The 20597-nt window shown below is 39.5% G+C and overlaps 2 protein-coding genes across 4 annotated transcripts; both read left to right on the plus strand.

The window, feature by feature from the left end:
• Positions 1-215: 215 nt before the first annotated feature.
• Positions 216-19466, plus strand: LOC130467245 (uncharacterized). Of its 3 annotated transcripts, XM_056835698.1 has the most exons (17): positions 216-808; positions 2518-2601; positions 5424-5494; positions 5579-5672; positions 11052-11126; positions 11975-12054; positions 12578-12626; positions 12862-12976; positions 13349-13497; positions 16003-16279; positions 16364-16466; positions 16545-16672; positions 16753-16831; positions 16912-17023; positions 17737-17912; positions 17994-18114; positions 18562-19466. In XM_056835698.1, the coding sequence occupies exons 9-17, from the start codon at positions 13351-13353 to the stop codon at positions 19087-19089; spliced, it is 1671 nt and encodes a 556-aa protein (XP_056691676.1). In that variant the 5' UTR covers positions 216-808; positions 2518-2601; positions 5424-5494; positions 5579-5672; positions 11052-11126; positions 11975-12054; positions 12578-12626; positions 12862-12976; positions 13349-13350; the 3' UTR covers positions 19090-19466. The 3 variants fall into 3 exon arrangements, with proteins under 3 accessions (XP_056691676.1, XP_056691680.1, XP_056691684.1); XM_056835702.1 differs by lacking the exon at positions 12578-12626; XM_056835706.1 differs by lacking the exons at positions 216-808; positions 2518-2601; positions 5424-5494; ... (1 more) ...; positions 11052-11126; positions 11975-12054 and having other exon boundaries at positions 12516-12626.
• Positions 7427-11328, plus strand: LOC130465501 (uncharacterized). The gene is made up of 4 exons (XM_056834282.1): positions 7427-10202; positions 10270-10437; positions 11052-11126; positions 11219-11328. The coding sequence occupies exons 1-4, from the start codon at positions 7427-7429 to the stop codon at positions 11326-11328; spliced, it is 3129 nt and encodes a 1042-aa protein (XP_056690260.1).
• Positions 19467-20597: the final 1131 nt, after the last annotated feature.

Genomic DNA, 20597 nt, shown 5'->3' on the forward strand with positions numbered 1-20597 from the left:
TTTACAGTTTTGTCTTTATATTACATGAAATTACAACCCTTGCCAACCAACAATTTATGTTAATGCCATAATGATCGGGTATCTCAACTGGGAGGGATGCTACCCATCGAGGTACCCATTCAAACTCTCGCGGGAGATTATTCCACTTGTCGATGGCGGTGGGGAGTTCTCGTAGTATAGCCAAGAAAAGGGAAAAAAGGGTATTTCCCAAACCTTTAAAATGTGTGGGATGGAAACACTATGCTTATGCATAGTGTTATGAGTCTTATATCCTTGATTTTCACTATTCATAAGGAATTTTCCCTACATCCCTTCCCTTTGTTTGCTCTATGCTATTTGCTAAGCCACCCAAGGTTCAAACCTTGATTCAAGCATTTTCCCAAATTCCTTTTCCTTTCTTTATTTTTCCTTCTTTATTTCCTGCTTTCTTAATTTACTGGCGGTTCTCTTTTCTTTCTGTTTCTTCCTTCCATTTTTCTCTCCTCTGTTTCCCCTTTTGCCTCACCTTCTCCGCCTGTGTCTCCTTCTTCGCTTTGCTCCCTTTGATCCAGCTTGTTGCTTCTTCGCAGTTCGTCTTATCTTGTGCGGCGGCGCTATTCTTCTACGACGATCGGAACTCTTCCAGCCTGTGGGAAGCATTGAATTCATTACCTGACGCAATTGAATTGGTTAGTTAGGCAAACCTTCATTCCTAGATGATCATTCGATTGGTAAATAGTTCATTGCTTCCCACATGCTTGAAATCTTTCCGCCTTTGGTTACTGGTTAGGATGGTGGTTTGATTAACAACTTGATAGGTTGTTAACAGGTATGTTCTATATTTATCATCTACTAATTTTGAGTTTTTTTTGCGATTTAGGGTTTTTTCGATTAAATCTTGAATCTGGAAATTGTTGATTCAGAGTAATTTTGGGGGTTTTCTTTTGCAATTTACCTCTTTTTCGATTGCATCTGTAAATTGTTGATTCTGGTGCATTAATCATCTTCAGCCTTATGTTATTTTTTGTTGCTTCCATTAATTCTCTTGATTACATGTTCATTCGTAGGTTGGAGTGTTAACTGTGGTGTTTTCTCCCCTTAACTGTGGTGCATTAATCCTTTTTCTCTTGATTTTGGGTTCTGGAATTAATCCTCTTCATTACATGTTAATTCATACTCTACAGTATTACTTATGGTGTTTTAGCTTCACACTTAGATTTCTAAGACAACCCTGTTTTTTGGGTTCAACTTGTGCACATCCCTCTTTTTCCTGGGATAGTACAACCTTCCCCTTACTCTTGGGTTCGGCTTGTGCACATCCCTCTTTTCCTGGGATAGTACAACCTTCCTTTTACTCAAAATCACACCATGCTGCCTTTTTTTATTATCCCTTTTTTTGTGGCTGTGTGTGTTAGAGGGCTTTATCAGTTGTCCTTTTTCCAATTTCTAGAACTGCTGGTTTCCAAAAGTAGACACCTATATATAAAGGGAGGGGGGTTCTCTTTCCTTTTTAGGGTTTTGCTTCACCGGTTGTTTTTCTTTGTTTGGAAAGGTAGTGCAATCAACTTTGCTCCCTTTTACCAGTTGTTTTCCTTTGTTTGGAAAGGTGGTGCAATCAGCTTTGCTCCCTTTTATTACTCATACTAATAACAAGGTTAAGATTAGCTATGTGTTCATGTTAACTCACATAATTAGAGTGGTTGTAATGTTGCTTCTTGATGCTCGTTTGTTGTCAATCTAATGTAATCTGCCTATTTAAAATCCCAAGCCATATGATCTACCAGAAATTTTGTCTACCCTTGACGGAAATCCTCCTACGATCTATGGACATGTATCGGTGAATACTGAATGTGCACTCCTTGGTCCTTTGCTGGTGTTTTTAAAAAAGAACATCCGTTTTTTTTCCCATTTGTTTAGTGTTATTTTGTATACTCTGTGCACATACTTGTAAATTTATTGTCCGTTCTTCTGGGGTGCCATTCTTTCAGTTAACACAAGTTTCTATATAATACAAGATGAGGATCATTATGCACTAAGGTAGTTATGTAGTCATATCCCTAAGCTGTGATGAAATATTGAGATGTTTATGCATTGAGATCCCTAATTCAGTTTGCCGTCTTTATTGGTAACGTCCCTGAATTTCGAGGTTCAATGCTGTAACAAGTTGCCTTGTTGCTTGGTCTTTGTGTTGGCTAGGTCGTCGTGTTGCCTTTTACTGCACTTTTTCCCTGTCACTTGTGTGTGTGTGTGCGCACATACACAATATAGAACTATTTTGTCTATGCATAACTGCCCTTTGATGCTAATTTTTATCCGTGTAGTTTGGAGCGAACACGTGCCTCTGTTTCCAATTTTTGTAATTAGGCATGTTTTATCCAGTTGTTGTTTGGCATATATTTGCTAGAGTAGTTAGCTAGCTAATTTACGTAAACTGATGTGTAACTGCCGTTTGTTACTGTCTAAGTTTTGCATTTTGGATCCGTGTTTTTATCTGGGGACAACTAATTTAGTCATTTGTTTTTGTCTGTTGTTGCATAGGCAGGACAGGTGTTGCAAGCATCATTGCTCGGTTTGGTTCCGAGTGTTTCCGGCTATCCTTGCTTTGCCTCTTGAGTGCGTTAGGTTAGTGCCCGAACTATTCTGCCTGCTGTTCATTGTGCCGGTTATTATAGTTTTTCCGTCCTGGCCTGCAATACAGACAGCGTTGGTTTGAATAGATTGTGTTCTTGTTGGTTAGTTGTATGCATATACATGTTTTGCCATTGCCTGCTGGTTTATTAACTCTCTTGGGGGTTACCAAAGCATTCATTTCCGTCCGAGTTTCCTCTTTTTCCCTGTAATATTTGGGTCACAACATTAGAGGTAGTCAACCCTTTAACCGCCCTCTAGCCTTATCCTTTTATGCTTATAGTGTAAGCCCTAGGTGTGCATCCATGTGTGTGGTGATGTTTTGTCCATTGACCTGATTATATATTTGTCTTTGGCTTGTTGTGATAGCATACTGAAATGGGACAATTGGGTGGCAGTTAACATAGCATTGCAATTTTCAGCAGTCACGCACTAATTACTACGGGGTGATTCGGGGTATCAATCTGTTACTATTGGTATGTTTAGTCGTAATATAGATGGAGTATCGTGTATTGTGTGTTTGTTGGTAGTGTTTAAGGTTTACACACTGAAGAGAGTTCAACTGTCCCTGGATATACAGTGCCACTAAAATCCCAAACATATAGGATAGCTCAATATCAATCGAATCCTAATACTATAAGTAAGTATGGCTGACGGAGTCACTGTCTCCATGTAGTCTGCCTGACTGAATAGCTACCTATAGTGTGCTTACTTGAATCAGACTGTGACCTATAGTGTGGTTGCCTACAAGAGTTAACGAGAACCTAAGTCTTTTGGAACCGACTCACCTTTTTCAATTGGTCCTAACTGACAACACGTACACACAGCTAATAGTGGTGAGCCCAGCAAGGTTTCCCCCCTTTATGTTTATCATACACTTACATCCCAATATTTTAAAAAATCCAGTGTTAGGTCTAGGTTTGTCCTAGGGTGGTTAGCCAACATTTGAGTGTTTTAGTTTTTGTTGCTGCCTGTAGAGCAGTTGTACAGTGGGCTAACAAGCTAATTGCCTTGTTTATTTTGCATGGTCATCTGCAATCCTGATTTTAAGTCCAACAGCGAGTTCTTGTACTTCTTGCTTTGCTCGGTGTGCCTAACCATATACGTGCCAGTCTCAGACTGTTTGCTTGCTTATGTGCCTAAAATCCCCTTAATTTAGCCTTTTCCCATCACAGGTTATGGCAGTGCCGCCCGCACAAATCCGTATTCCTTTTCAGCCTCTTTTGAGGCAGGTTGTAGAGTGCTTGCACTTTCCAAAGCCAATGTACGATATGTTAGATATAGATAAAAATAATGTTTGCGTGGCGGTGAGGCCGGGAACGAGTGCAATTGCTTATGTGTACATTGGCGGAGAAGCTCCTACACTGGAGGAGTCTTGCGAGAGAGCTGCTGAGAAGGCTGTCCGTAGCCTTATAAAAAAATATGATGTTGTTGTTGAGGATTTTACTTCTGCTAGCAATAGGGCCCTTGAAAGATGTGCGAGGTTGTATCGTCTCAAGAGAGTTGAGTTAGAGGGTATTGAAAGCGGACATCCACAGGTCCTGCCTCCAGAACATCATTGTATGGACATTCGAGTTTCTGTGAAACACGTGCGTCTGGATTATATAGGAGTATTGCGCACCGTGGTTGCCCAGACTCAAGTCTTGCTTGCTCCTATTGAGCATCTCCAGTTTGGGCCTCACACTTGGGTTTGTTGGTTGACATTCACAAGTCCGCACAAGAGTAATGCTATGGAGTCTGTTGTTGGGGATTATACAGAGACTCTTGAGGATGCTAAGCAAAGTGTAGCAAAGAAGGCCATCTATTGCTTGATGCGCCTCTATGCTTTTGAACTTGTAGACGCGAACTATGGGTCTGGGAAATACGCTGCTGTTGTGTATTCTCTTGAACAAGAAAGTTGCTCGACTGTGAGGGAGCGCATGTCCGGGGTTAAAGAAACTATTCAGCCTAGCGCCCTTGTGATTGAGCAAGACTGCTTGACTCCCCGTGGTTGTCCATTTCAGATACCCTCTATGATTACTGCTCCTCTCCCCCCCAAAAAGCGCATGTCCAGACCCTCTTTTGTCAGGCCATCTGTTCCTGGTTCTACTTCTGCAACCCCGGTCTTCTTTGTTCCACCTGGACTTGACACTGTGTTCAAACGCCGAAAGACTGTTTAACCTACCGAAATAGTTCAACCTTTGGGGTGTGAGCACACCGTGCTCTGTTTCGTGAAACTGCCTCCTCTTTTGATGGGACAAGCCTAGATGTATTCCTAGAATTTAGGTGGCTTGTATATGTAATGTTAGGGGTGATAGTTCTCTTTTGGTTCCCTCTTGCTGTATCGCCATACAGTTTCTCTTTTGTTAGCTGTCAAGCTTGTTAGGTAGTTCAAGTTGTAATGGTGCTATGTTTAGAAATTCTGGTTCGTCGTATATGGCGATCATATGTATGCTTTTAATAGCAGTCAACTTTGTATTGAATCCTTATGTTTAAATGAAATTCAGTTTGTTTTGGAGCACTCTTCTTTGTATCCTACTTTACAGTGCTTTTCCCTTTCCTTGATGTATCGTGTCTCACTTCCCTGATGCTGCCTCCTGCTCATGTTTCTTATTGTTAATTGCATTCTAAATTTACCTAGGGTTGTTTGATATGTAACTGTAAGTTGGTGGACACACCAGACTAACATGTATGTCTATTCAGGTCTGTAGGTTGTGTTCTCAGTTATTGAATGTTGGGTTTTGGTTGAGGAGAGGCTCTCACTTGTGTTGTTCGTTTTGTACACAGCGTGTTCTTTGTGCCTTTGTTTGTCGACTTAGCTTATTTTGTGTTTGCAGATTAAACAGCTGATGGTTTGTGCAGGGAACTGAACATTTGGAAATAGGTAGCGTGCCAACTTATGTGATGAGTAAGTTCCTCCGCCTTTTCATGCGTGTGGTTTTTTTTATTAAGTGTCTTACACATAGCCTGCTATGAATTCTGTTAAACATAGATCAATTCTTGAGTAGTTCGTATGTAAGCCGTCCAAGATGCAGCAAGCGCATGAGGAGTGTGCAGGCCATGGCTGAGCCTACAGGTTCATGCAGGTAATGGTATATAACAAAGCCATGTTCCATAGTTACTTTGCATGTTTATAAACAGGCTTATTCGTTGTTTTACAGTGAGTTGCCTGAGGTTAGAACACAACCACCCAAGAAACCGAGGGCAAAGAATACTAGGCCAAAACCACCAAGTACTTTTAAACATGTCCTTAAATCATCTTAATTATTAACACCTGGTTAAATATCCATCGCTAATATGTATACCCTGTGAACCAGAGGTGCCTGCTGCAGTGATTGGACAGCCATTACCGGCTGCACCTCTTGCACTATCTCCACCTGAATATTGCCCAAAATGTTCTGCAAAGAAGTTCCAATTTGAGTCGCTGCACTTTTGTTGCGGCAATGGAGAAATTAAACTAGCTTCCAATGCATACCCAGATGAGCTTGTAAAGCTATTTGATTCCCGAGACAGTGATGCTGTGCATTTCAGAACATATGCACGGCTTTACAATAATCTATTTGCTTTTAGCTCCCTTGGGGGGGACTTAAGTTCGAAGACCGAAAAAGGCATATATGTATTTAAGCTACATGGGCAAATATATCACTATCTCCCTAATTTGCTTCCCACTAATGACAACCCTAAATATTTGCAACTATACTTTTATGATGGCCAACACGAGGCTGAAAATCGGGTAGGCTGTTTCCCAGAATTAAAGCCAGAAATTATCGCTATCCTAATGAATGTCATGCAAAGAAACCCATATGCTAGATTTTTTAGATCCTTACAAGAAATGGAGGTCCATGAAGATACCCAGATTTTACTTAACAAAAACACTGTGCTAAATCAGAATGTCTATAACGCTCCTACATCCGATGAAGTTGCAGTCATTTGGTCTGAAAGCACATCTTCCAGTACAAGTAGAAGTCCACATATATTGGTTTCCGGAAAATCAAACAGTTCCCATAGAATAATGCATTATTATGGTTGTTATGATGCACTTCAGTATCCGCTCTTATTCCCATTTGGAGATTGTGGATGGCATCAAGGGCTTAAAAAGATGTCAACGGGTGGGCAACAACAGCTTGCCACTCATCAGGATCCTGTCTTATCGTGTGCTGTCCACACTGTTGAAGACTTCTTGGCTCAAGAAGATAACCATATGCCTTACTAATTTCATTTACTCTGTTCTACCCATGGCTACATTCTTTTTTTAGCATATCTCTTTTGCATCTGTAATAACATATGGCCTATTGTTTTGCTTACCAGTTGCTCATCAAGGTCGGGAAGGATCAGCTAAGCATATCTCTTGCAGAGAGTATTATGCTTATAAGCTTCAGATACGCCCTTGTAACATGCTGCTAAGGGCAGGGAGGTGCTTCCAACAGTACATTGTTGACATGTACGTGAAGATTGAAAACACTCGCTTGGACTTTTTCCGAAAGAACCAGCAAACTATCAGGGCAGATTTGTACCAAGGTATACTCGACACTGTCGAGAGCGGTGAAAACAGTGCAGCTAATGTGGGGCATCGAGTTGTGTTACCACCAAGTTTTCTGGGGGGGCCTAGGGATATGAAAAAGAGGTATTTGAATGCGATGTCCTTAGTTAAGAAGTATGGGAAGCCTGATTTGTTCCTTACAATGACGTGCAATCCTAATTGGCCAGAGATTAAACAAGAGTTGGCTGTCGGAGAGGAGGCACAAAACCGGCCAGATTTAGTTTCAAGGATTTTCCGTGCTAAACTGATAGCGCTAAAACACCATATCATGAAAAAAAAAAATTTGGTGAAGTTGCTGCTATGATATATGTTGTTGAGTTCCAGAAACGGGGGTTGCCGCACGCTCATTTCCTTGTTATCCTTAAACCCAATTCTAAGATTAGAAGCCCTGCTGACTTTGATAAGTTTGTTTCTGCTGAGATCCCTCCTCTTGCCAACCCTCACTTGAGGAAGATTGTTCTTCAACACATGATGCATGGCCCATGTGGACAACTGAACCCTGATTGTGCGTGCATGAAACGGAAAGGTAATGAGGGGCACTGCAAGTATGGATATCCGAAAAAATTTGCTGCCGAGACAACTAACAGCAGCGATGGATACCCACTTTATAAAAGGATAGATACTGGAGAAAGTGTTTGTATTCGCAGGGTTAATATGGATAACAGGTCAGTTATTCCGTATAACCCGTACCTATCATCACTTTTTGATTGCCACTTAAACGTTGAGGTTTGTTCGACCATAATGGCAGTCAAATACCTGTACAAATATGTGTACAAGGGCCATGACAGGATCTCATTCAACGTGCAGGATGGTAGCACTGCTATTGTTGATGAGATACAACAGTACCAGGCTGGGAGGTGGGTTTCCCCGTGTGAGGCAGCATGGAGAATTTTCGGGTTCGATCTGTTTGAGATGTTTCCATCGGTGTTGCCTCTGCAAATACATCTGCCTAACTTGCAGACAATCCAGGTAATGCCTCATGAGAATTTAGACGAGATCATTTTAAATGATAAAAGATCTCGAACTCAACTTACAGAATTCTTTAGGATGAATGCTGCCACACCTGATGGAACGGGCTATACATATGCAGAATTTCCAGAGCATTATAAGTGGGAGGGTAAAGAATGGAGAAAAAGAAGCAACAAGACCGTTGTTGTTGGCAGGCTCACTTTTGTAGCACCTGCTGAAGGGGAACGTTACTTCCTCAGATTATTACTGATGCATGTGGATAGCCCGCGATCCTTTGATCATCTCCGAACTGTTGATGGATATAAGTGTGCCACTTTTCAGGAGACAGCTCTGCGGCTGAAATTGCTAGAGGAAGACAACGCTGTCGACTTGTGCTTAGCTGAAGCGTGTGAAGTGCAAATGCCGACTGCATTCCGACAGCTCTTTTCAACAGTGCTGATCTTCTGCCAGCCAAGTGACCCCAATGCCCTCTGGTTAAAATACTACGACGCTCTCTCTGAAGATTATAGGCACCAGTATCCGAGTTCTGATAGCAGGTCAAGGGAGCTCACTGTTAGATCTGTTGAGAAATCTCTTGAAGCAATGGGGAAATCATTTAGAGACTTTGGCCTACAACATTTAAATGATTTTCAAGATGAAGAGTTCAGGCGAACAAAAGACATTATCGATGCACTTGATGCACCGATACCTCGGGACTGTATTGATGCCCGTAACACATTAAACCAAGCACAGCAGGAGGCATTTGACAGCATTATTGACCACGTTCTTAAAGGGAAACCTGGTGCATTCTTCATAGACGGGCCCGGAGGAACAGGTAAAACCTTCCTATACAATGCTCTCTATGCAGAGGTTCGTTTGATGAACAAGATTGTCCTACCAACTGCGACATCTGGAATTGCAGCATCAAATATACCTTCTGGGAGGACTGCTCACTCTCGGTTTAAAATACCGATAGATTCTGATGCTTCCCTTGCTTGCGATGTTCCTAAACAGGGCAGTCTTGCATGTTTACTAAAAGAGACATCGTTGATTATTTGGGACGAAGCTTCAATGGCAAGGAAAGAAAATGTTGAGTCATTAGACATGCTTCTACGAGACTTGTGTGATGAGAATACCCTTTTTGGTGGCAAGCTTGTGGTTTTTGGTGGCGACTTCCGTCAGGTCCTGCCCGTCCTACCCCGCAAAACACAGCGAGAAGCTGTTGCTGCTAGCTTAGTGAGTTCTGTTCTTTGGCCTTGGTTCATTAGGTTCAATCTCACTGAAAATGTTCGGGCAAGAGAAGATCCCTACTTTTCTGCGTTTTTGCTTTCTCTTGGAAATGGTGAGCTGCAAACCGGCGAGAATGACCTTGTGCAATTGCCAATGCAGATAGTACACCCATCTGAGGTCGCTTCTGATCCTATTGCCGAACTTACTGCAATTGCATTTCCCGAGGTAGATGTTTGCAGGTCCACCCCAGGCAATTTCACAACAACGGCTATACTGACCCCCCTGAATGAAGATGTTGATGATATCAATGCTACCCTGATAGACAAATTCCCTGGAGAATCTGTTATGTACAGGAGTTTTGATACAGTTCTTGATGATAATAGCGCGATCTATCCTCCTGAATTTATACACACCCTCTGCCCAGGTGGAATGAGCCCATACAAGCTCGTCTTGAAGAAAAATTGTCCAGTTCTTCTGCTTCGCAATATCCTGCCTTCGTCTGGCCTGTGCAATGGGACACGTATGATATGCAAGAATTTCTACCCGAATCTGATTGAATGCATGATCACGACTGGGCAGCACAGCGGAAGCCATGTTTTTATACCCCGAATTAGGCTTCGGCCGTCTGCATCTTCCAATTATCCTTTCCAATTTCAGAGGAAACAATTCCCTATAAAACTAAGCTTTGCAATGACGATAAACAAGTCACAAGGGCAAACACTAAGCCAAGTCTCCATCTATCTTCCCCAGCCGTGTTTCTCCCATGGTCAGCTTTATGTGGCATTGTCTCGTGCTAGAAAAGCATGTAACGTCAAAGTTGTTTCAAAACAATCTCCGGGACACCAACCTGAGCACCATGTTAGAAATGTCATCTCTTATGATGTGCTTAGATTAGCCGGTATCATATGATATACAGGTAATCTATCACAAACCTTTTTATCTGCTTCCTGATTGTGCATTTACAGCTTGCTTTGTTATTATTCTTGTACGGCTTACTGTAACCAAACATGTTCATGCCATGCAGTTGTTGCTCCTTTTTGTGCCTTTTGGTTTGTGCTGCAAATATGCCCGTGAAAAACAGCCCACCTGTGTAGAAAATCATGCAAGCACATGCATTCTAATGTCATCTGCAGGTTCCTGTTGTAGAGGAAATGATAAATAAGGTATATACCCTCTTCAGTTCTGTATGCCCTTACTTTGCTGCCTTTGATTCTGATTTATTTTAATTGAATACATCTTTGGTGAACATTCGTTGTTTTAGTGCGACTAAGTAATCTAGCATCACCCCTTATTTTCACCAGTCAATAAGGCTAGCTTATGTATAGAGACAGAAAACTTTTAGCTACAAGAAATTGAACAAGTTTGGCATAGGATCTTTCAAAAGTATTCACCCCGCATTTCAATGTTGCTATCGTCAAGTATATATATACATGCTCTTATTTGTTCTTCCAATCAACTGCTAGCAGTTAATACACACTGTTTTGCTGTGCGCATCATATATAGGAGTTGAAATTATAATTCTCGGTTTCCTTCTGATTCCTAATAGACTTAACTGTTTGGTTTATTTAATTCAAATTTTGACTAGCTCTTCTCTCAAAAACTGGCAAAAACTCATAGACACATTGGAAACCTGGTGTGTCCCTTTATTCCGGATTTTGTACCTATGATCCAATGGTGTCATGCCAAATAATGTGCCAGGTAGATGTCCATCCTCTAATACTAAGCTTTAAGCTTTGTTTTGATGCAGATCAAGAAATTTTTGGTGTTCATATATGCCAAGTGAGGGCTCTGATAGCTCATACAACCTCATATTATTCTTTCTGTAAGTTCATTACACCCATCTGCTTAAATATCAACTTGCACATTGGAAGTAGCTAACTGATAAACACGTTTGCATATGTGCTATTTTGGTAGTATTTTGTGAGTCCCTTTGTGTTCTACTCTCATTATTAAAGCACCTAAGCTCAAGCGATTGGGTGACACTAAAACCAGTGTTATTAGGTCGTTTAAATGCAAGTCCTTAAACTTTAACATGGAGTTATTATAATAGCCAAAGAGATTCTATATTTTTCTGTGTTGCTCCCTCTTCGTTAATCCTTCTCCTTTTTGGTTTTCCAAAATAGAAATGCATATCCTGACAGAGTACTTTCAATTAGTATCTTCCTGCTATGCTTAACTGAATTATAGCTTGTACACCAGAGATAACCTCCTTTTTTTGTGCACAGACCCCGGGTTCCAGTAACTGTTGTCAAAGGTTCTTTCTGTAGGATATTAGTATTTATAACCAGCCCGCTTAGATTTATGTGGGCTCTTTTGCTTGCCTGTTTGGTCATTGTAGTTCAGATTCAGAACAACCAAATTGCACACGTTTGCTGATTAAACCGGTATTATGAAATACATTCATATTGTAGCTTACTTAACACATCCATTGTAGGTGAGACATATTAATCACCACTTCCAGGTGAAAGAAAATAAAGTGCACACTTGTCTAATTCAAGCAGTACAGTGCATTACAGAGAATCAAAAAACTACAACGAAATAATACGGACTGTCATTGGATTCTTGTTTCAAAGTAATATGAACTACATGTGAACATAAAAAAACCTCATCTTTCTTTATTTTGAGAGTGAACCAAATGTAAACTGAAAGTTAGACTGTCGTTGCTTGCAGGTATGAGCGAGGTTCATGACGTATCCCCTCATTTTGCCCACAGTTCCAATGGTGTATGCATAATTTAGTGCGATCAAGTTGTAAGAATAGACTGCTGAATTTGGTTTTGAGATTTGTGTTCTAAACTGTTATAATGTCGTGAATTTGTTTCTGTATAGTAAGCATCCTATTAAATGTAGTCGTTCTCTTGGTCAATCTTCAAAAGGTTAACCACCAATTTTAGCAAGTTTCCTAATCGAGCCGGTTTTGTATCACCACTTTTACCCACTTCCCTACTCGAGTATTCCTAATTAAGGCGTTTTTTCCCCTGTCAACTTAGCTTGAGAATATCACTTTAGACGCTTGCAACTTATCTATTACTAACTTCTTTTGAAATATACACTCGAAAACTGGTTATACGAATGTAACCATCATGGTTCTACAGATGTTGCTCACCGTAATATAGGATGTTCCGTAACCCTTTAAATAGAAAATCTCGCAGAAATCTATGAAGCACTAAACTTTCATCATGATATTAATACTTCACACTAATTTTTCCAACCTAACCTTATATAATGTTATTAATACTTCAGCCTCTTCCAAAGGTGTTTGTTTTTTTCTCAGGAAATAAAAAACCAGCAGACCACAGTACATGGTCATACCCATTAGAGAGGTATGTATCCTTTTATATTGTAGTCCTTAAAATCAGCTGTACCTGGTAAAGATTTCCCTCTTAAAGTTTAAGGCAACACGTTTTTACATAGCAAAGTATGGTTTAAATAGTGTTAGGACATGGTAATACAAGACTTCACCTGCTACAAGGACAATAAAACACTATTCTGAATAGTTGATTTGCTGTTTTGCCCATGCCTCTTTGCTTACTGCTGTGCCTTTCTTTTGAACCACAGGTTTTCCTTCCCTCTATATATGAAGATGTAGCACCCTCTATTCAGTCCCAATCTTTTACAACCTAAGCAGAATTTTACAGCTTCCTCTCCACAATCAGAATCTGCAGTTTGTCAGGTATGACCAAATCAAATGGAATTTATTGCTTTGATGTATAAGATCATAAATGTTTGCATTATTGTTTTTCAAATGCCTGCCAATTGAATATAGATTTGTTTTACTAGGTTTGTATTCTCTGCATAACTGATAATTCAAAGTTATACAGTTACAAAAAAAGATGATGTTGTTATGTTAGCTAAAACAGAATTCATGATTATTTCTGTGGGATTAATCATATTTCTTTTCTTTGTATTCTCTGCATAATTGATAATTCAAAGTTACACAGTTACAAAATAAGATGATGTTGTTATGTTAGCTAAAACAGAATTCATGATTATTTCTGTGGGATTAATCATATTTCTTTTTCTTACCATGTGTACAAACTCTAAGAAATGAAGCCTGAACGCGTGTATCTGGATCAGCTAACCGAAAAAAGCAAGGGCTACAAGGTTAAGGTCAAGGTCGTAGAGAAAGGACCGGAAAGGAACTCTCCTTCAAAGGGAATCCTATTCCAAGGACTTGTGATGGAAGATGACAAGGTATAATTGTTTCATTTCGTTTCCCTTTTTTTCATGCTTGCTTACATGTTCTCTGCCAAGTTTATTTCCATCTGTTTTTTCCCCATGCCTTTACTAAGCTGCTGACTTTTAGTTGCCTACTGAGTGTTCTATCTTTTAGAGTTAGTTCTAAGATGCTGCTTATTTCTCAAGCAGCAGTTGGTGTTGATTTTTCCTCTGAATCTGTCAACACATAATAATTTTTTAAAAAGGAAATTCCTAATATCTCCTTTACACACTCAGTACTAGAATGCTAATAATCTGTCAACACATAATATATTGGGAAAAAGGAAATCCCTGCTAATCTGTCAACCTGGAAATGATGAACACATAGTAGTATAACAAATATGAGTATCACAGACACTTCAGATCTGAAAAAGAGTTTACATTATGAATATCGTCCAGGAGTTTTTTTTCCTGTAAACAATAATGATTTCCCGAATATGACTGCATGTTTAGTCACACGTGTTCACCACTGAAATTAGGTATATGGGGTTCCATGTTACTCTGTAATCATACATGTTTTATGTCGAATTGTATGCATGCAACTGCTATGTTTACATTTTTTTCCCCTGGTGTACTCTCATTTCCTTCCCTGTTTGTGGTCTATGCATATGGTTTCCTATTCATGCTGCCATTCTGTTAACTTATTTAGTATTGATAGATACGTTAGATACGTTAACATAGTAGCATCGTCCAGTGATTAGAATTTTTCATTCCGTAATACCGTCCAGTGATTAGAATTTTTCCCATTATAAATACCGTCCAGTGATTAGAATTTTTCCCATTATAAATACCGTCCAGTGATTAGAGTTCCCATTATAAATACCGTCCAGTGATTAGAATTTTTCATTCTAACTCCTTTCACTTAGTTGTCCATTCAGAAGAATAACTCGTAAAGTTGTACCTCCTCGCTCTTTAAAAAACATATGAACTCCTTACACTTAGTTGAAAAACATAAACATCCTACCTTCTTACTCTTCAAAAAACATAAGAACTGCTGGCCAGCGTACGTCATCTATCAAATTATTGGATTTCCTGGATACGACTGCATATTTAGTCGCACGTGGTCACCACTGGAATTAGGTTTCTGGTAATAACTCTTTAATCATCAATGTTTTATATCGAATTGTATGCATGCAACTGCTGTTTTTAAAAAAAAATCTGGTATAGTCTTATTTCCTTGGCCTGTTTGTGTTTTTTGCATATGGCTTGCTATTGAAGATGCTATTCCGTTAACTTATTTAGCATTAATAGATACCTTAAATAAGTTAACGGAATAGCACCGTCATAAGGCATAAAACTATAATGTAAAAGCAAATAGATAAATACATACAACACTTGCAAATTTAGGGGACATGAATAACACTGCTTCATTAATAGGTCTAACATTAGGATACATTGGATCGAAGGTAGCTCTCTATACATTATGGGGGCAAGACATGACGGACGGTCTGATCAAGCCTGTGCCCGGGGAGGGCCAGCCACAGGGCAACCAATGCAACCAGGACAGGCTCATAATAGAGCTGTCCAGCGGTTACCTCTTGTTGCTCATATAGTGTTGGTCCTTAGGTGGTTTGTAATTCTGAAGGCGCATACCTTGGGGGGACAACCAATCGAACCAGACATTCATGGTGTCAACCCTCAGTTTCATAAACCTTCATCTCATCAAACCTACACATGGCCTGGTAATTTAACTGTATGTCGTGTTAGTATCGACAATACATCAGACCATGGTACTTAGTATCGACAATACATCAGAACATTCATGTTAATTGTGATATTTCTGTAAGTATCCAGGTATTCATACACCATCTAAGCATGCTGAACATGATATGTTGTGTACCAAAGGGTACAACAGACGACTCGATCTTCACATCACTTGCCATTTGAGGAGCGTTTAGTTTTGAGGCTTTTAGGTGAATAGGGATTTATTTCCCTTCAGAAAACAGTATACCTGAATAGAGGATAGGTAAGAGAGTGAGTTGGAGAAGGTTGCTTTTTATAGGGGAGTATGCCCATACAGTTGTTAGTTTATATTAAATTATGATGCAAAGTCATTGGTGAGCTTTATCTATTCACACAGTGGAGGGCAGGGAGGCCCAACCATGAATAAGGTTGGATGCCATGTGTATCAGTCTGATTTATGCAGTAAAATCAGCAGTTTTAGGCCACCCAGATTAGTGATTTAAATGTAATATTGACCAGAATCAGCTATTCCCAAAATGCATGTTTTCTATGTCAGTCCTATACATCAATGTTCCCCCACAGGTGTTAGGCTTTCTTCTGTTGCTTCATTCCCAATGCATAGCTGCTATCTAGAAAGGATTCAGTTCTGCCTAAACCCGTTGCCTTAGGAAAATAGGCCTTTCGACTATGCTCCCATATTGTTGACCATGTATAGTTACGGTTTTATTTATCAAATATGCACACATGTACTGGTGGTAGTTACTTATTTAAGCTGTTGTATGCTATTGCTTTATGCAGGGAAATCGAATGCGTGCTGCACTTTTTGGAAATCAAATTGATGTCTACAAGGAAGCTATTGAACACTTAGGGAGTTATGAGATAGCTAATGCTACGATTAAAGCCAGCGATGAATATTGGAAAGCCAAAGACGCGAAATACGGTCTGCTTGGATACCAGATGAGCTTTGGCTCACAGGCGGTAATCCAACGAATGAATGCTGAGTCAGGGCCAGTATTACCGGAATACCAATGCCTAGCCACCATCCCAAGAGTGTATGATCCAACTGACAGATTTGGTAAAGAACCTACCCTCTTCCCTACTATGTTGTGATACTATACACATGCGCCAATACTTATTTCTATGCTCCTTTTATTTGCAGATATTGTTGCTGTTGTTCTATACCTCGAAGAAGAAGCACGGAAAGTCACTGGATTTGAACAACGCGAATACTTAGTTCGTGAAATTGTGGTGACAGACCATAGGTACGACTCATACTCTATTTAAAAATCTAAACATCTTGCGCTTTAATCATCAGTGCCAAACCTTCGCCACTTTTGCAGCAATGAGCAGCCAATCACAATTACTGTTTGGAACGAGCTGACTGGAGAACATTGCAAACCGCTCTCCTCATGGGCAGAACAGTTCACTGTTTTTGGATTCACGGCTTTGAGAGGCAGCTTTCATAAAGGTTTTGATTACCTTAATCCTCCATTAGTGTCTGAATACACAGTTTCAATTATCTTACAAAAGACGCTGCGAAATGTACAGGATTTTCCCTTGGTTCCACCATGTCTACTAGAATCATTACTGATCCAAAAGGAGAAAGAGCAGACGCATTGAGGGAATGGTAAGACAGCACATGTCATTCCTTATCCTTTAAAAACACAACATAAAATACCTGGCAACTAACCTCGATATGTTTTGTAGGGTCAAAAATCGCACCGACTGGCTGAGTGACAGGCAAGCAAGGGTATTGGATGTCAGGAACCCTACGAAAGAGAAGGTGATCATCACACTGGACTCCCTGAAGCTGAAAAGGGTATAAACCTTTGCTTTTGTCCTATGTACCTTGATTATCGTCTACAATTATTAAAACTCCAGTCAATGACACAATAATCTCAGATGATTTCATATTCCCAACAACAAAAAACTAATATTTCTAGGCTGCCATATCAGTGTTGGACTATGTTTGCATTGCATAACTGCTAAGCTAAGCTAAGCTAAGTAAGGAAAAAATGTCAGCAAAAAGAAAAAAAAAAACGGATAATGGAAGGAACATCAAAGATATTACATAGCCTAAACTAAATTGCGTTGCATAGCTACTAAAAATAGATAGGGAATTTAAGGACTGCTACAACATCATCATTGTGTTTACATTGCATTGCATAACCTAAACTATATTGCATTGCATAACTGCTAAACTAAGTAACGACAAAATACCATCCAACCAACTACGCTAACTTTACATTCAGTGAGAACAGAAATACATGTGACATAAGTAATACACAGGTAGTTTTTGTCTGATTAGAGCTGTTATAATGTTGCTTCATAATAAAGCGATCATATGCGAAAAAGTGACGGCCTCAAGAAAGTGGCCCGGGGTAACTGAGCTTAAACCTGTTGGAAACCCACACTCATATGCGAAAAAGTGATACACAAATAATGTATGTCTTATTGTTCCGGTAATGTAGATGCACTTTAGAATATAAAGAAGTGTGCCTGACTTGTGAACCTGTCGGATTTTTTCCCTAGCCTTACAACACCTTGCAAGAGCAACGCCATTGGCTCAGGGTTACAATACCCAACCCTCAAATGAGCACGATCAATGCATACCTGGGGTGCTCTGCTTGTGGACGGCGTGGAGACATTCCAGCAGGGACATCCTACACTTGCACCAGATGTAAGGCAGATACCGTGTCTACTCCAAAGTAAGTTGCAAACTTTAGAATGCTTTGTTACAGACGAATACATGTAATGCTGTGTCACACTTTTGCAAATGATCATTGCAGGATTACCTACAATTTCGTGGCATCTGATGGGACTGGCACAATGGAATGCACCTCGTTCACTGAAGATTCTGAAAAGTTGTTCAGGATGACGGCTGCAGACACGTTCAGGATGAAGCACAGCGTAAGCCTATCTCCCTTAGACTAACAAGTCAACCATGGAAGAATGTTGCAAAACCCATTAGAATGTACACATATACAAATTTAGAAAGAAAAGAACGCAACGCTGCACATTGTTATAAAATTAGGCGACCACTGTAAAAAATCAACTTTAAATTTATCAGGTTAAAACTGCAAATTACATAAGAAATGAAAGACAAACAGAGACCACACAAAGGGCATTCGAACTTGTTATACACACTTCCCTGATGACATTTAAATTCTTACAGTGGACTATCAAAAACTTAGTAGGTAGATAACTTATTAAACAATCAGCCATATACTTGCATATGAAATTAGGAGCTTATTGCAGTTTGTGTTGCCTTTATTAATCCTTCGGTGTCAATTGTTTCTTCTACCATACATAGGCTGGAAAACGTTTCCTAAGCTTAACAAACACCTGTATTTCCAGAATGATGCAGCGACCTTTGAACAGCTCCAGGAAATGCTCAAGTCCAACCACTTTCTGCTGGAAATCGGTCCAACAATGGGCCTTTCAAAGAACGGCGTGCTTGAATGGTGCTTGAAATCGATTGATTTGGAATCTGGGGAGGCCCAAGCAGAAAATGTTGAGCATCACTTTGCTGATCAGCAGGCTGAACAGGGTCCGAGTGCCAGCCAGGTGCTTGCACAAGCAACAATTGCTAGGCAGCAGCTTGAACAACCAACACTTCGTAGGAAGAACCCTGAGCAAGCAATGGTTACTGGGAAGCAGCCAGAGCAAGGAGCCATTCCTCAAAAGAAACTGAAGCAGCAGCTTGAACAACCAACACTTCGTAGGAAGAACCCTGAGCAAGCAATGGTTACTGGGAAGCAGCCAGAGCAAGGAGCCATTCCTCAAAAGAAACTGAAGCAGGAATTCATAGCTGAGCTCCATGCTGCACAGGGGAGTATTGCAAGACAATCAGACGAAGAGGAGGATGACTCCTCTGGTAAGTAATTCAAGTGCATCATTAGTTGTCCCTTTTGCTTAGGATGAAGAAGCCAGATCCTCTGGTATGTAATTCAAGTCAATCAGTCATCCACCCTTTTGCTTAGCTAAGATTAATGTCTTGTAAAATAATTAGTATTGTAGTTGATCTACCTTGGAAACTTGTAAGATATAGGTAGTCTCTACTTAGCCTGGAATCAACGAGTCCTACACTTCATGCCAACAGAAATAGCTTCTGTTGCGATCGTATAGAAGGTGGGAATGAAGCCTCACTATCTAGAACCCCTTACATATTTTGTAATATAAACATAAGAACTCTTGTTCTATTCTAACTCGGGCACTATGCCGAGTACCTTATATTCTAATTTGCACGAGTGCTTTGTATCTATATTCCATTATAACTCGGGCACTATGCCGAGTACCTTATGTTCTAATTTGCACGAGTACTTTGTATCTATCTTCCATAGACAAAATTATGATGGTCGCCAATTCGTACGGTTCCATAACTTCGTGATTGTTTGTGTCATCTTTTACCATTTGCAATTGTTTTGAGCTTAATGGTTAGCTCGGTGTTTGAAGCACGCTAATTTAATATACCAAACCGATTCTAATATCTTGGGGGACCGCGCGCGGTAGCGCGCGGTCCAACAACTAGTTACACATAAAATAGCAATGGGGAATAAGTGCTAATAACTAATTGACCAAATATTTTTACACAAGCAGCTAATTCAACCAGCTAATGCAAACACATAACAACTAACAGCTTTGCCAAACATTTCAGAAAACTAAATAAAAAAAATATGAAAACTGTAAAAAAAAAGACATCTTTTCTGTTGTCAATGTTTAAAATAAACATGACTCCTGTAACCTTTAAATACGACAGTTTTGTAGGTATAAATTCATTCTAGATAATACGTATGACTTTGAAAAATAAAATTAAAAAAAAAACCCAAAAAAAACTATCTATACCTAGTATTTAAAAAGGAAGATCGCAGATTATTAGATGACAAGTGTCATTCCCATCTTTCATCCATTAATTTGTTCTTTTTTTCAAATTTTCCTTTTGTCGTTTGTTATATGAGTATTTTATAGCTTCAACACCTTTTTCACTTCATCTTCCTATATATATATATATATATATATATATATACATATATATATATATATATATATATATATATATATATATATATATATATATATATATATATTGTCAACTTTCAAAATTTTCACATCTACATAATCATATATTATCACTAAAATCACAAGCCCTCAACAAAATTAGCACTTAAAAATACTATTTAGCAACCAATATATAATTGCCCGTTCATTGAACGAAAACAAAAACTAGTTAATACATAAAACAGAACATGTCCTTAACTAATTAAATAATTAATCGTACGTACTCTAGCTCCTATTTTTGTCAGTTTTCCTTCATTCATTGTAAGTTTTTACATCGCACAGAGCATTGGTCATAGTTGAAGAACATGGGAGTATTCTCATATTTTAATAGTGAT

This window comes from Spinacia oleracea, chromosome 1 (genome assembly GCF_020520425.1).
Source record: "Spinacia oleracea cultivar Varoflay chromosome 1, BTI_SOV_V1, whole genome shotgun sequence".
Taxonomy (NCBI): Eukaryota; Viridiplantae; Streptophyta; class Magnoliopsida; order Caryophyllales; family Amaranthaceae; genus Spinacia; species Spinacia oleracea.

What these genes read in the sequence shown, in the direction of transcription:
- LOC130467245 (XM_056835698.1), top strand. Translation starts at nt 13,351, where the DNA reads ATGAAGCCTGAACGCGTGTATCTGGATCAGCTAACCGAAAAAAGCAAG. An exon ending in TTGTGATGGAAGATGACAAG is followed by an intron (nt 13,498 to 16,002) that starts GTATAATTGTTT and finishes TGCTTTATGCAG; the next exon opens with GGAAATCGAATGCGTGCTGC. An exon ending in TGATCCAACTGACAGATTTG is followed by an intron (nt 16,280 to 16,363) that starts GTAAAGAACCTA and finishes TTTTATTTGCAG; the next exon opens with ATATTGTTGCTGTTGTTCTA.
- LOC130465501 (XM_056834282.1), top strand. Translation starts at nt 7,427, where the DNA reads ATGATATATGTTGTTGAGTTCCAGAAACGGGGGTTGCCGCACGCTCAT. An exon ending in CATTCTAATGTCATCTGCAG is followed by an intron (nt 10,438 to 11,051) that starts GTTCCTGTTGTA and finishes GTTTTGATGCAG; the next exon opens with ATCAAGAAATTTTTGGTGTT. An exon ending in AACCTCATATTATTCTTTCT is followed by an intron (nt 11,127 to 11,218) that starts GTAAGTTCATTA and finishes CTATTTTGGTAG; the next exon opens with TATTTTGTGAGTCCCTTTGT.